General features: G+C 34.4%; 1 protein-coding gene across 2 annotated transcripts; it reads left to right on the top strand.

Annotated features, from left to right (window-relative positions):
* Window positions 1-510: 510 nt before the first annotated feature.
* Window positions 511-11,785, top strand: LOC147382784 (holliday junction resolvase). 2 transcript variants are annotated; one of them, XM_086428937.1, is made up of 7 exons: window positions 511-605; window positions 1,444-1,536; window positions 2,997-3,119; window positions 3,262-3,348; window positions 6,494-6,643; window positions 8,597-10,209; window positions 10,639-11,785. In XM_086428937.1, the coding sequence occupies exons 1-7, from the start codon at window positions 546-548 to the stop codon at window positions 11,534-11,536; spliced, it is 3,024 nt and encodes a 1,007-aa protein (XP_086285063.1). In that variant the 5' UTR covers window positions 511-545; the 3' UTR covers window positions 11,537-11,785. The 2 variants fall into 2 exon arrangements, with proteins under 2 accessions (XP_086285063.1, XP_086285064.1); XM_086428938.1 differs by lacking the exons at window positions 511-605; window positions 1,444-1,536 and adding an exon at window positions 4,852-4,908 and having other exon boundaries at window positions 1,544-3,119.
* The last annotated feature ends 2,987 nt before the right edge of the window (window positions 11,786-14,772 follow it).

Genomic DNA, 14,772 nt, shown 5'->3' with positions numbered 1-14,772 from the left:
TTCTTTTTATAAATAGATTAATGATTTATTATATATTTTTTATATATTAAAAATATGTTGTTTCTAACTAAGTCTATAGGATATTGGCAAACCATGAAACCAAATCGACCTTAGTTTGGTTTGGGTTGGCTCGGTTCTATTGGCATTTCGATTTGGTTCTGATTCTTATTTTGTGAAATCGACCTATGTTAGTTCGATTTTGATTTAGCCACAAACCGAACCAAACCAAATTGAGTTGCACCCCTATTTTATACCGGGGAAATGAGGTCCAAGGACAGTTAAGAAACGAGAAGTTTACTAAATGGACTTGTGAGAGACCGCGCAAAATTTAGGGACTATTTAGGAAAAAGTCCCTCCGCCAAGGTCCTTAAGTAATTTTTCCTAAATTATTTCAATAATTGGAGTGTACATAGGTAAAAGTTGGAGTGCCAGTAGAGATGCTCTCTATAGACTATAATACGCTCGAAAAAAGAGCTTTTTAATTTTATAAGGGCGGGAAACTGGAAACCGTGTGCGGAGAGAGAGAGAGAGAGAGAGAGAGAGAGATGGACGGGGAAGGAGCGAAGAACTTGCAGAGCTTACTCCAAGCCATAAAATCTTCAGATGTAAGTTTCCTTTTATTCACAAATTTAAATTAAATCAAATCTCCTTCAAATTTCTCTTGTTTTTTCTCTGTTTTTTGATCTTTCTTGAACAATTACTTCAGAGATTTTTAATAGGAATTTCAATTTTTAAGGCCATGGAGATGAACTGTTCATCTTGTACATTACTAGCCTAAAATACATTTAAATTTTCCATGGAGCCCTATATATCACTTTTTGGAAAGATTGAACTAAATTACGGTTTGAAGATGCTTGGAAATGGTTTCAACTCGAGAAAATTAGGGTTTTGAGTAACTTAATTGATTGTGGTACAGTTGATCACCATGAGAGACTTGTACAAGAATTTTTTTTGAAACACTGCCAAGAAATATCCATTAAGCCACTAATTCAATCCATTACTTCAAAGAGAATTCTCTAAACTTAACTAAAATTCCATTATTTGAATCAAATTTGATCTATTATGTATATCAAGTATAATCCTTTTATTTATAGATCTTTTAAGTCTGATTTGCTAATTCTAACCAAACTATATGAGAAATCTCCCTTTGTCTTTAATAATAGACAAAACTCTTAAAATCTATTCTGAAACATTCAATATTTCGGAATCAATTTTAACATTCTGAAACAACATGAAACTTTGAGCCATGCCTATTATTTCCAAAGCTTTTCCTGAGGACCTAAAATTCTTGTTGATAGTTGATTTTAAAATTTAAAATTTTATTTTTTAAAATTATGTAACTTACAACTTGGTCGTCTCCATTTATTTCATTACTTAAACTCATCACCCCTTCTGGTCTCTTTGCACAATTTGGTTCTAAACTTCAACATTTGTCTTTTACAGGTGGTTGAATGTCGTATTCAACTTATCAATCAACTCGGGGATTCAGAAATATCCAATAAGTCTGAGTTGGCTTCCCTTGTCAAAAGCCTCACAGTATCCAATCTTTTTATTTTTTTATAAATATTTTCATTTCTCTTGATAAGTGAAAGAAGTCACCAAATCTAATTTTTATTGAGGATGGCGTCAGTCTGAAAATTTTAGCATTCTTTGAGGTTGTTTGGTTAGCCTATTGTCAACAACACACGATGATTGCACGAGCTCTCATACTCAAAAGAAGTCCCAAAAATCTGTGTTTGATGGGAGTTTGACATCTTAATTTTTCTTTGAGATATTGTTGTGTTAATGGCAACTTTTTCTTACTTACCTTACCACAAACCTACTTTTATGTTCGAACAATAGCTTCAGAGGAACATATTCCATAAGTTTAAGACGTCTAGTCAAGATTTATTGGGTTGGGGGTATGCCTTTTTTTTTTTTTTTTTTTCTTTGGATTATTAATTTTTTTTTGTTATTCAGAAAAAGGGGGAATCCATGTATATGGATAACAATCTTTGAAAGCTATGCAAGTGAATAAGGTCCTTGCCCTCCATGCTTGAAAAGAAAAAGCAAAGCGAAAAAGACTACCATAAGCCAAAAACAAGGTCTTACCAACTACATACGAAGCCTTATCCTAAAAATTTGGGGTTATTGAACAAACATTGTTCCTTCATTCAATGTTGTCTAATTCCATGTTTTCTGATGAAGTCCTAAAACCCAACCCTTAAAAATACAATGGATTTATGGACTGATAATATGAATTTTTTTTTATCCTCAAACCTATGAACTCTAGAACCTCCACTTTGTTCTGAAGGACATGCCAACTCTATTCTTTCCATATTGCCCAACATGTTGCAAATGGAAGAAGTAATGAATGCATCTGAAAACCACCCTCGCTCAAGTACTGACACACTTTGTGGAATGTCTACTGATGCCAAAAGATTGGAAAAACACCCTCTTAAGTATTCCTATGGAAAAGCTGCAATGAACAAACTAGTGATCTATTGGATCCCCACTAGGTTTTCATATGAACATAATAGGTTTCATATGAAGCACATAATAGGAATCGTTATGTTTATCAAATGATGCACCATAAAATTTTTATCAGGGTTGTCAATGTTTAAGCACCACCTTAGAGGAAACTTTAGAAACCCATCAAAGAAGCAGGAAATGGGCAATGAGCTAAGGAATCGATCTTAACATAGATATGCCTTTTCAAAAAACTTAACCTTTATTTCAACTTACAATTCCAGCGAAGGAAAAAATTCGCATTGTCCATTTGAGTAACTAGATAGACCATATATTGCAACTAATTCATCTCATCATTTTGTGCTTAGATGTGAAATATACTTTTTCTCATGATGTCAATGCTTCTTGGGAAGATAATGTTATGCTTAAAATAATCCCATCTTGATTCTTTTTTGGCCGACACTGTTATTCTATTTATATTTCTGCTGATATGCTATTAACTGTATGTCATGTTTCTTGCCTTAACAATGGGCTGGGCATTTTGGGAGGACTCCACTTGCTTGGATGTATCCCAATGCATGTTAAACAAAACTATTTTGCACGTAGCTGCAAAATACTTGGAATTGGACATAGAAGGATGTCTAGAAGAAGTCCTCTCTCTTGGAACAAAGGTGTTTAGTTTGTTCACCTTCAAGTATTATTATTATTATTATTATTTTGTTTATACCATTCTTACTTGAGGTAACCAGTAATTATGTTAATGCAAACAAATTTGGAAAATGTTTTTTTAATACCTTTAGTATCATTTATCAGGCAAGCATATGGTGTGAGAAACATCTCAAAATGACACTCACATCAATTGAAGAATCTCAAGAAGAACACTCTTGTGTCTTTTTTGAGGTATGTGATGCTGTAACTAAGCATTGTTTCCTATTATGTGCAAATTTTAAATGTGTTAGTGCAGTTTCCTTGATGGTACCTTCATTGGGTTCATTTTTCCCCCTTAAACCAGCACCTCCTTGTCCCGATTATTGAAAACATTTTTAATTTTTATTATTTTGTATACATCTTTCCATAAATTGTGTACAAAATGACGTCTTTATTTGAGTATCATATCCATTGTCCCTTATTCCTCTGCAATCCTAAAAGTGAATGAGATCTCATCCTCTTCTAGGCAAGGCCTAGCTCTCCAGCCAAGGGCACCTAAGTCTTCAATTCTTTAGAACATGGAATTTTGTGGCCATATACTGATGTTATCGCAATGAGTTTTCCATATGAGAAGTATTTTGTACCTTTTTGAGACATGTTTAGCTGGGGTTGGGATCGGTGGGTGGGTGGGTGGGGGGGATGAAACCTTACCCCTTAAAAGTAAAAGTACAAGGAACTAGCATACCATCAAGAAGACATATAATATGTAGAGAACCCAAAACTAATAAAAATATTAAAGAGATTGGTTTAATTCTTAAAGATAGAGGAATAACATTGTGAAATCTATGAAACAAAGAATAGGCAGGAATGTTCTTAAGAATAACCTCCATAGTTGTCAAAGCATCTACAATATTGTTTCTTACATGATATATATGATCTAACCTTGGAAAAATTCTAACAATGGATTAGTTGATGGCAAGGAAATCTCTTTAGCCAATTTTTGTTACCTCTGTAAATCGAGTGAGAATCGGTTTACCACATCCTTACACATTGTTCTTTTTCAAGAGAGGTATGGTCACATTTTCTTTATTCATTCCGAATGTTTTGGTGCTTCCCAGTTGGCACATGAATAAAAATTCGTCTAAGAAAATGATCTTATGGTCTCTAATCTCAATTGTTGAACGTTGGGATTTCTTGTTGGAGCATAATAGTAGGATCTTTAAAAAAAGGGAGCATCCTTTGCATGAAGTTCTCACATTCATTATGGGGCTGATTTTCTATTGGAGTAGGATCTTCAAGGAATTTAGAGGAACATTCTTTGAGGACTTTTTGTTTAGATGGGATTCATTATGCGGCTTGCGAATCTCTAGTTGTCTTGCTATTGTTGGCTTTGTTTGGTTTTTTTTTTTCTTTTTCTTTTTCTCGTAGTTTCAATTTATATGCTCGGGAAGTGGCCAATCTATGCTTGGTGAGATCACTCCATTCATTTAAATATATATATATATATATATATATATATTTGCTTTGACCTTTAAAAATAATCAGATCTTAATTTAAAATAAACCAATGTCTCCTTATAAATAGTGTTAGTAATCATGTTGTACCACTTTCTACAATGATAGAAATATTTCCATTTCTAGACGGATGGAAATAGGCAGCAAAACTGAAATTTAATAACATGGTGTTAGGAATTAGTTATTTGGCATTGTTCTGTTTCGAAACTGTTTTTGAGTCATGGTCGTGTGAATATTGTAGATGATTATTGCAAGCCTTGATTGAAGAAATGCCATCATCGTCTCACTTGTTACGTTGGTAAGTGACCTAGAGACCCTTCACTTTAGGTGATTAGTTAAAGATGATTTTGTGATTCAAATTATGAGAAATTAGATTGAATTTTCAAAGTAAACAAAATTGGCAATAATAATTGATCAAATCTTGGATTCTGATTGATCGAATAAGCAAAATACGATTGACCACGTCTCATAATTTTAGTTTTTCTTAATCATTTCGATTTTTGCGACTTGCTATATAAGTTTCTATTAATCTAGGGTTTGGAAGAGAACACTGAAATCATTTATATCTCACACAAACTCTATCATTTCTCCAAAAGATGAAAAACAGTTTTCATGCTACTTTTTGTGGACACTAAATTAATTAACTGCAACCAACCAATTTTTGTTATTACTTGTTGATTTGAGCGTGGTGAGAGATCCGCTGGATTGCGGATTGATGTACAAAAAGGCGGATCATAGATTTGAAGCGTGAAGGATCAAAGAGGTGTGGACAATCAATCATAGATTGTTTGTGGGTGTATTGAGTCAATGGAATGTTTGGTAAAGCATGAGTATCCTTGTATTCTTTTTTTGTTTTTTTGGAACCGAGGTATTTGGGCCTCTTATTGCACCAAGTAATTTTTGGGATAAATCCCTGAGGGCGGCCCCTAAGTTGGGATTCAAACTCAAGACCTTCACTTCACCAACCATTAGATGGTTCCCTTGTATTGTTTTTAACTTTTAGTGCTTGTTTTGTTTCGACCAGGTCTTGTGGTTTTTTTCCTTCTGGGTTTTCTACGTAAAAGGCTTGCATGTCTATTTTCCTTTGTGTGTGATTGTTGAATGCTAAGAATCAATTGAACAATTTATATATGAGTTCTTAGATCTAAATTTCTCAGGTTGATCAAAGATTAAATGAATTAACTATAGATTCTATAAGATTATTGAGTCGGTAATTTAACTTGGTAGAGGCAAAATTATTTGTAATGAAAGTTGGGAGGAAAATCGGAAAGGATTGGTGTAACCTTAAATTTTGTTGTTCTTTCTTGACTTTGGACACGTATGAAAAATATTTGTTCAAGGGTGTGCAAGGACTCTATCTTTCATTGGGAGGATCTGATTGACAGGCATTCTCAGTGTCTCTCATTCTTTGTTTTTCTTGTTGTATAGTTTGCCATGTTTTCTCTGAGTGTTAGGCGAGTTTCTCTCTCACTAATCCTCCCCACCTCTTTATTATTGAACTTTTTGTGCTCCTTTCTCTTTCTTTTTATATATAATGAAATCACGATTTTGATGTTAAGTGTTAGAAGTGATCGGCTGGAGTAGTGACACATTCATAAGCAATTTTTTTCCTTTGCATCTTTGATTTTCTTTTTTGTACTTTTTGAATTTTTTTTTTGCTTCAGCTTTCTTAATGGTATTCTTATTTCATGAGCAAAAGTGGATATGGTTTGTATGTATGAACCTTGTTTTTGAAGTCGTGGTTTCACAGGTTATGGATTATTCTTTTTGTCTGATTTTGGAATTTCACTGAGACATGGCTGCTGTTCATGGATTCAAATGTGATAAAAAGTCTTAATTATGCTGATTTTTTTATTACCTTTTTTGACATTTTTTTTTTGCAGTTGGTTTTGGATTTGTTGAACTTCTCTGCTGCTGGCTTTTCAGCTTTGGCAACATCCCCTGTTTCGGGAAAGAAGCAGTTCATGCTTTTTGTTGAAAAATTCATCTTTGAACAATTAAACCTAACAAAGGCTTTAATTTCAGAGATCAAGGTATTTAGTGCTCACTTGTTATTTTTATGAATGCTACATATGCTAGTTAATCGATAAGTTTTTACTAAGTTTGTTCCATATCGTTGCTCTAAAATGTTGTAATCATAGTTAAAGGTTCTCTCTCAGTAGTCTAGAGACGCCATTTCCCCGTATTTAAACATGTTATGAAATATTATTCTAATATATTTCAAAATAAAGATCTGTTAGGATCAATCATTCTCTCCCTCTGTTGCTCCAAAATATATTGGATTATATATCTTCGTGATGATATATTTTTCCAACTAGAGATGTGCTAGAATCAACCATTCTCTCTGCTGCTTCCTTTCACTCTTACGATCAATTTGGTTGTGTGTTCATGCTTGTTTGTTGCTTATTTCTTTTTGGACCTTTTTTAGTAATTAAGGTAGTTTCTAGAGTTCTAATAAGATCTAGAGTTTGGTTTTCTAGGATCTTACAACAGTGCTCTCATAGCCTGTAAGAACAAAAAACTATCGATCTGTTAAAAAAAACCTCCTGATGACAGGAGGTTTGATCTTTAAGCATAAGGTGTGAGGACTGGAGAATTTGAATCTCTGATTATTCTTGATTTTAAATTGATTTTTGTGTGTTCTCCCCTGCAACTTGTTTAACCTGGTGAGATCTCAACCTCAACATTTTAAATGGTGTTGGAACAACTTCAAGAAGCCCAATGAAAACATCACTTGTAACATAGAATCAACACCACTTAACCACATGTAATATCCTTTTGAAAAAGCCATTGGAACTTTTTCAGCACTTAATTTTTAGAGCAGTAGAGCTTGAACGGGGAGAAATTAAGAATGCCTGATTTCTGGCACGATTTAGTTTCCTTGAAATGGAGGTAATCGAGGTAGTTTTTCAGGAATCTCTGAGATTTTATTGGTTCTTGCTTGAGTTAGAATTAGGGAAAATAGCTAGTGAAAGATAGAGCAATGGAGCTCGATTGTTATTCAAGTGCAATTTATTAGGGTCTTGAATTGATCAGTAACTATAATTTTTATTCTCTGTATCACACAATCACCACTTCAGAACATTGTTGTTTCCTCATCTGGAATAGGACCTAAATTCATGACTTTGTTCATCTTCCTAAGGAATTATCCAAGCAAGATCAATTTGCAAGCCCACTAACGTCTTCATTCAAGGTGGTTATAAAGAAAAAATAATCCTCTATTTACACCATATGTTTTTAATTTGATTGTAAACTTTTCAAGGAGAAAAGGTTGTTTTCAACAACATTAACAACTGCCATGGAATCACCTTCAACTATTATCAAGATGATTTGCCTGATAGCAAGAGCAATACCACTATCATATTTTGACAATTGTGGTGATGGTACCAACAGATTTGGACCCAAAGAATCACTCTTACTTTATGGAAAAAGAAAATAACGAAAAGAAAACTGTTCTTCTCTTTGTTCTTTTTGCCAAGGAAAAAAATGTTGTTCGTGCCTCAAATATTTTTTTTTGATCGGTATCGTGCCTCAAATATCAGATATGCAATTGTGATAGTTTTATTTTTTACACTATTTACACGGATCTTGGGGCTTATTTGGTGATGATTCTAGGACTAGTAGAGATGATCCTCACAAAAACCAGCCCTTGACCTATCTTGATAATATAGTGTCAGCCTCGAGTCAATTTGATATTCTTGATAGGTTTGCAGACTTAACATTTTCCTGCACTGTTTTGGTTTTAGATATATTGGAATTAGACATGTACGTGACTTTTGTTATGTTCTCGAGTTATAAAACCTTTACATTTGTACTATTTTTATAGATGTATGGACACGCATTTAGATCTAGTAGTGAAATTATTATACTTTTACCCATCAAAAAAAAATTTCTTATATTTTTCTCCGATTCTCATATAGTTTTGAAGAAACTAGTTAGCTTTCTCTTCATAGGATGTACATGAGTTTCTTACTATTCTCAAACAGATAATTCATTCAAATGCTTCAGAAGTACTGAAGGTAGCACAAGTGGTCATCAATGCTTCTGTTAGATTATGCAGAGAATATTCACAAGCCCTAAGTCGGGAGTCGCGTGGCATGAGAATTGAGGGCAACGAAGATTCCATGGACAGTGAAAAGGTCAATACTGTGGATCATGTTATTAACATAACAACATGTGTGATAGATAATTTGTATGAATTAGGCATCCTTGCAGCTTCTGGTGGTGGGAGTCTCGTGACAATCCTTAATGTATCATGGAAAGGTGTGGTAACGTTACTGCAGCTCGGTAATGGGGTTTTACCTTTAAAGGTAAATATAGCAGATATTATTTCAACCCTAATTTCACTAGCAACTCGGTCTCTGAGGTCTGCAGCTGAGTCATGGTCTTCACTCAAAGAAGATATTGCTGTAACTGAAGCTAAAAGGGCATTCCTTCCCGTAAAATTTTACCTCATTAACGCTGTTCGAATATCATCCCAATACCCATGCCAAGCATTCACAGTTTACAGAGAAATTACTCTCTGTGTCTTGATGATTTCAACCTTTGGTATTTCACTTAGCAAAGAAACCCATCTCAAAGCTGTAAGTGAAGCATTGACGGAACTTTTGGAGCCAACTTCCACTCTTCTACTTCATACCTTACTGAAATCAGCTGAAGTGAAACAGGAGTCCAAATTCCAAATTTTAAACTGGTTGTTCTCAGAAGAAAACCATTCAAATTCTATTCATCTGGCTGAAACTAATACAAATCGAACAAGTTCAATTGATGAAATATTTACTCTAAATTGTGAAGCTATGCCCACAGCAAGAATATTATTGCTTGGACGGCTTGCTTTATTTCTTAATCTTCTCAAAAGTTCCCCAGATCTCGGAGAAGAATTAAGACTTGGAATCTCCAGAAAGCTTGGATGGCTTTTTGACTGTCTGATAGATGAAGATGTATATTCTTCTGTTCTTGTTTTGAATATTCCCATATTATATGGTTCTGGACTGAAAACGGAATTAGATTGGCAACCCATGTTTCCTTCTGTTTTACATGCACTAAAGACTTTCATGATCGTGACCTCTTCAAGTTTAGCTTGGGGGGAGATTGAGTATTTCCTACTTGAGAACATTCTTCACCCTCACTTTCTTTTATGGGAGATTGTGATGGCACTCTGGTGCTTTTTTGTGCGTCATGCTGAGATAGAGTTGGTGACCGACATTATTGATAATCTCTGCTCACTATTCAAGTTTATGGCATCTTCCGAGCTGGCCCTTGTGCCTGGCTCTTCTTCGAGGAAGATTGCAAGATCAATCTGCATGCTTCTTACTTGTACAACACAATCTATTATAGATCAAACCTACAGTTCCATCGTCACTGATGACAGATCACCATTGTCATCCATCATGTACATAGCCTTGCTGATGGAAGGATTCCCGCTGAATTTGTTATCAGATAACCTGAGAAAACGTGCTACCCAAAGAATCACTGCTGCATATTACAGCTTCATTGAGAACAATGATAAGAATCTAACGGTGGATAACTTGTCAAGATCTTGCAGTCCGTGTGTGCTTGGGGCACCAATCTATGCTCTATCGTCTGCCTTGCGATGCCTGTAAGTAGTTTGAGTTTTTTTAATGGAAAATGGAATGCGAGTTGGTTCCATAATGAGAACTAAGACTTTTGGATAATATATATAAGGCTAATTTACCATAACGTGCACCGAAAATTGAAAAATTACCAAAACAGTGCAATATTCAACTTATTTACCAAAACTGTAATGTACCATTTTGGTAAATGAGTTCTTGTCCCAAAACGGAAAATTTTGAAATGAACAGTAATTTTTGTACCAAAAATACCCTGTTACCTTTGTTTTATAAAACAGTATACATGTACCTTGTTTAAGTAATTACTGTTCATTTCAAGTTTTACTGTTTTGGTAAATAAGTTGAATAGTGCACTGTTTTGGTATTTTTTCAATTTTCATGTACCCGTTTTGGTAATTTTCTCTATATTTAATTATGATTTGGTCCTTTTTGTGCAGCAAGATCGGTGCTTCTGACACTGATTTCAAGATCCTGAAGTTCACAGTAACCATTATTCATGGATATAGAACTGCTACAGATAGTTCAAAGGAGAGTTACTGTAAACTTTTAAGCCAAACATTAGCGATCATCTCAAACATGAAGCATCTATATGCGTCTGACGAGATGGGAGAAGTCATCTTGGAGCTTCAAACCTTATTTGGCATGGATTCTATAGCCTCAGATACTCGATTGTATCAATGCAAGTCAGATTTGGCACTTTTCATGGCAGGACTTTGTCACATGGAGATAACAGAAGTTGATGGAAGTGCAAAAAGCTCTGCCTTATGGGACTTGTATCACATGTTACTGAGGGAGCGGCATTGGGCATTTGTCCATTTGGCTCTCACAGCTTTCGGATATTTCGCTGCCCGTACTTCTTGTAACCAATTATGGAGATTTGTACCTCGTGATGCTGCACTTTCATTCGATCTAAAGACGGGGAAGGCAGCAAATGAGGAGACGTTTATGTCCGAGTTGAAGGCTTTTCTTGAGAAGGAAGTAGCTTTGTCCACAGTTGCACTATGCACTGAACAACTTTCTATGCTTCTGAAGGAAGGTCTGATATTGAAGGAAACAGTTGGGAATAAGAGATTAAGTATTGATGTTGATGATTCGAGATCTGAAGTCATGGAAATTGATGGTGAAAACCAAGTAAACAAGAAAAGGAAACTCCCTGATGGGATTAGTGATGGATTGACATTGTTGCAGAGTAGTTTGAAGGTTATGGGAGATGGTCTTGCTCAGTGGCGGCAACAACAATGTGATTCCGTGGAATTGCAGGAGAATTTTTCAACTCAACTTTCTCGCCTTGAAGATGTGATTACCCACTTAGTGGGTTTGACAGGAAGTGGGTAGTATCAGATTTTGAATTTTGCTGTAAATGGATTCAAATTGTATACTACCCAAAGGAAAAAAAAATGTTTTGTTGCATGAGTATGAAACTGTTGTGTTCTTCGCTTTCATATTTCTTCAGTTATTTGTGGCTTTTAGAAGATCTAAAGGGCGTGTTTGATTGCAGGGGAAATATTTACTTTGCAAATCAGTTGTCCTAGCAAATCCTTTTCCTCTAAGCACATCATGGAAAATCACGCGGAAAAGCTTTTTGTACTCTTCATTTTAATTTGATGGTATAGTTTTTTTTTATTATTTAATTTATTTAATTTTTTTATAAGTCTAGACTTACTAATTTGACAAGGGTTGTTGAGCTCACCTTATGGTATCCAAAAACATGATCCGATGCCATATGGATGTAGAGGATAAAATTCTATGAATTTACCTTCTAAAAAAAAGAAAGAAAGAGAAAAGCTATGAACTTAAAAAAATAAATAAAAAAAATTTATTTTTCGCCATTTTATTTTAATTTTAAATTTGTGTGTTCCGTGGGAGTTCAATAGTCATCCGTTTTCAAAACCTTGGATCCAGTAAAAAAAAATTTTTTTTTATTTTTTTATTTTTTTTCAGATATGAGTTTTTACATGAAATAGAGAGCTATGGTGTTGGACTGCCAATTTTGGTAATCCATTTGAGTTCAATGACCCATAGTCAGAAAGATTTGAAATCTTAATAAGATAGTAAGGAAAGTGTTTTTCTCTTTTATTTTTATTTATTTTCATTTAGTTTTTGAGTTTAGATCGTATGCATGCAGGCCCTGCCTCAATACATGCCATGTACGCCACAATTCAAGGACATTTAAAAAATGAGATATTTTTTGGCATTAATTCCTTGGATGGTGGCTTACCTGCCATGTATTGAGGTGTGGGAGTAGGGTTTCTTTCCTCCACCTTGTGTGGATACCATTGTTACTCTTTATTTTAATTAAATTAGAAGGTAGTTTGTGAAAATGTACATCATCAAAAGGGTTTATTTGTATTTTAAAATCATGAGTAAAGGGTTTTGAAAGATTATATAATAAAAGAAAGGATATTTTATAATTTTGATAACTAACCAATCATGATTATAGGGCTAGTGGTTGAAATTTTATTGATTTTTCCCAAAATGACCTTGCTTACATCAAGTTTAAACATAAAAAATGAGGGCATTTATGAGATTCAAATTTGATGCTGTGCGTCAAATCATTTTCTTAGGAGAGAGGGTTGAGAAAAGATTTGTAGTCTCAAGAGGCAAATCTCATGCACTTAGAAAATCATTTTTCCCTACATTTTGTATTTGTTTTGATCTCAAACACCGTTACATTAAAGTTTTTCAAGACAAATTATTTTTTCTTAGAGTTTGCCATGCAATCAAATACGCCCTAAAAGGAAAATAAAAATGGATCCATAAGCCCTATAAGACTCATTGTAATTGGCAAGAACCTGAAAGTTTCTTTGGTAAATCAGGGCAGGGGAGGCTAATAGTCATCACTACTGTCAAAAAGAGAGTGTTTCATGATGACTTGATAATTTGTTGGTGAGGAGGCTGATCCTACCCACAGTCAGGTAAATCCGGTATTGATGCCAATAGTAACCCATGTCTATGCAGCATCATATATTTCTTGAAGAGTCATGATAATATGACTCGCCAGGATGTGACAAGTTCGGGAACTATAGATTTGTACGCCTCGGGATATATGATTGCCCTTCCCCAGGGAGCTGTGTATCCTGAGGCATACAAATCTATGATTTGTCCATGTCAGGGAGTCAATCGAGTCATAGACTCATTTCTAGAATTATAAGCAGTTACATATTTTTTTATTTGTTATTAGTAAGCCTGTTTTTAATGAATTCAATAACTAAGTGCTGGTGGGATTTGATCCCAAAGTCTTGGGTATCATCACCCAAAGACCTTACCAACCAAACTAAAGTGGATCAACAAACACACACCCACACACAAGTTATTATGAATTATAACTTAGGGGGCAAATAAAAATTAAATTTATTAAGGAATAAATGGCCCTCTCCTATGAGTTGGGAAACTGTTGGCTCTTGCGTTTTGGTGCACTAATCCAAGAATTCAGCCATGCCATAGTTGGTGTGATTATTTCCATAATGGGCTTCATGAATTGAATCATGCATTTTTTTAGTAGAATGCCCGCAATTAAGCGTGTTAGTGCAAGAATAGCACTAGGATGGTGATCTCCTTGGAAGTCCTCGTGTTGCACCCCTTTCTCTTTTATCATTCAAAAATAACATAACCATACATTGGTTTCCAAGTCCGTAGAGAAATCTGTTTCAATCTATTGTCTAGAATCATCTGTCAGGCTAATTTTGTGTAGGTCACCGAATCTTTGGCACCACTACATCGCTATATTGTAGAGGTCTATGACATTCGGTTGAGACCAACCATTGGGCTAGTGGTGTGGTGCATGCTTTTTATTCGCGGATGAGACTACTCGTGCGATTCATCTCAGTTTTGAGGATATATGAGATTTTCACCATGATTTAGGGGTGGCAATGGGTCGGGTCAAGTCGTGTTCATGTTATGTTGAGGTAAGGGTATTATGAAAATTTACCAAACTCAAACCCGACCCATTTAATAATCATGTCAAAAATTTAAATCCAAACCCAACCCAATTATAAATAGGTATACCTGACCCAACCTATGTATAACCTATTTGATAAAATTCTAATCTTTATTGGAAAAATTAAGTTACATTTCCACCACCAAAAATAAAATACCATAACCATAAACTAAGTTCAATGGTATATATATATATATATATATATATATATATATATATATATATATATTTTTTTTTTTTTTCAAACTTCATATAATTTTGTCCTTCACAATCATGTGGCATTAGATCATGTCTTTTGATGCCATAAAGTGATGTGGTCAGGAAACATTGCATGCAAAATTAAACTTTCCTTACTAACCTAGCAAGCAAAGTGTTTTTCATTATCATCATTATTATTATTGGCTAAGCAAAGTGTTATAGACATACTAGCCCTACTTAGTAAGTGTTGTCTTGCCCACATGGATCACCATATTAGGAATCAAACACTACATGCCTCTAGACGTCAATGAAAAAACAAATTTAAAAAAATATAAATAAATAATTTAGTAAGGAAAATATATTTTTTCCATCTCAAACTAAAAACTTAATCATTAATTATTTGAAAAATATCTTTAACCATCCTATATATTTTATA

This window comes from Akebia trifoliata, chromosome 16 (genome assembly GCF_017979445.1).
Source record: "Akebia trifoliata isolate Shusen 1 chromosome 16, ASM1797944v1, whole genome shotgun sequence".
Taxonomy (NCBI): domain Eukaryota; kingdom Viridiplantae; phylum Streptophyta; class Magnoliopsida; order Ranunculales; family Lardizabalaceae; genus Akebia; species Akebia trifoliata.
This window is presented reverse-complemented; position numbering and strand designations above follow the sequence as displayed.

Excerpts from the sequence above, each read along its gene's own strand:
- LOC147382784 (XM_086428937.1), top strand. The coding sequence starts at position 546 with ATGGACGGGGAAGGAGCGAAGAACTTGCAGAGCTTACTCCAAGCCATA. Across the intron at positions 606-1,443 it reads AAGCCATAAAATCTTCAGAT|GTGGTTGAATGTCGTATTCA; the intron begins GTAAGTTTCCTT and ends TGTCTTTTACAG. Across the intron at positions 6,644-8,596 it reads CTTTAATTTCAGAGATCAAG|ATAATTCATTCAAATGCTTC; the intron begins GTATTTAGTGCT and ends ATTCTCAAACAG.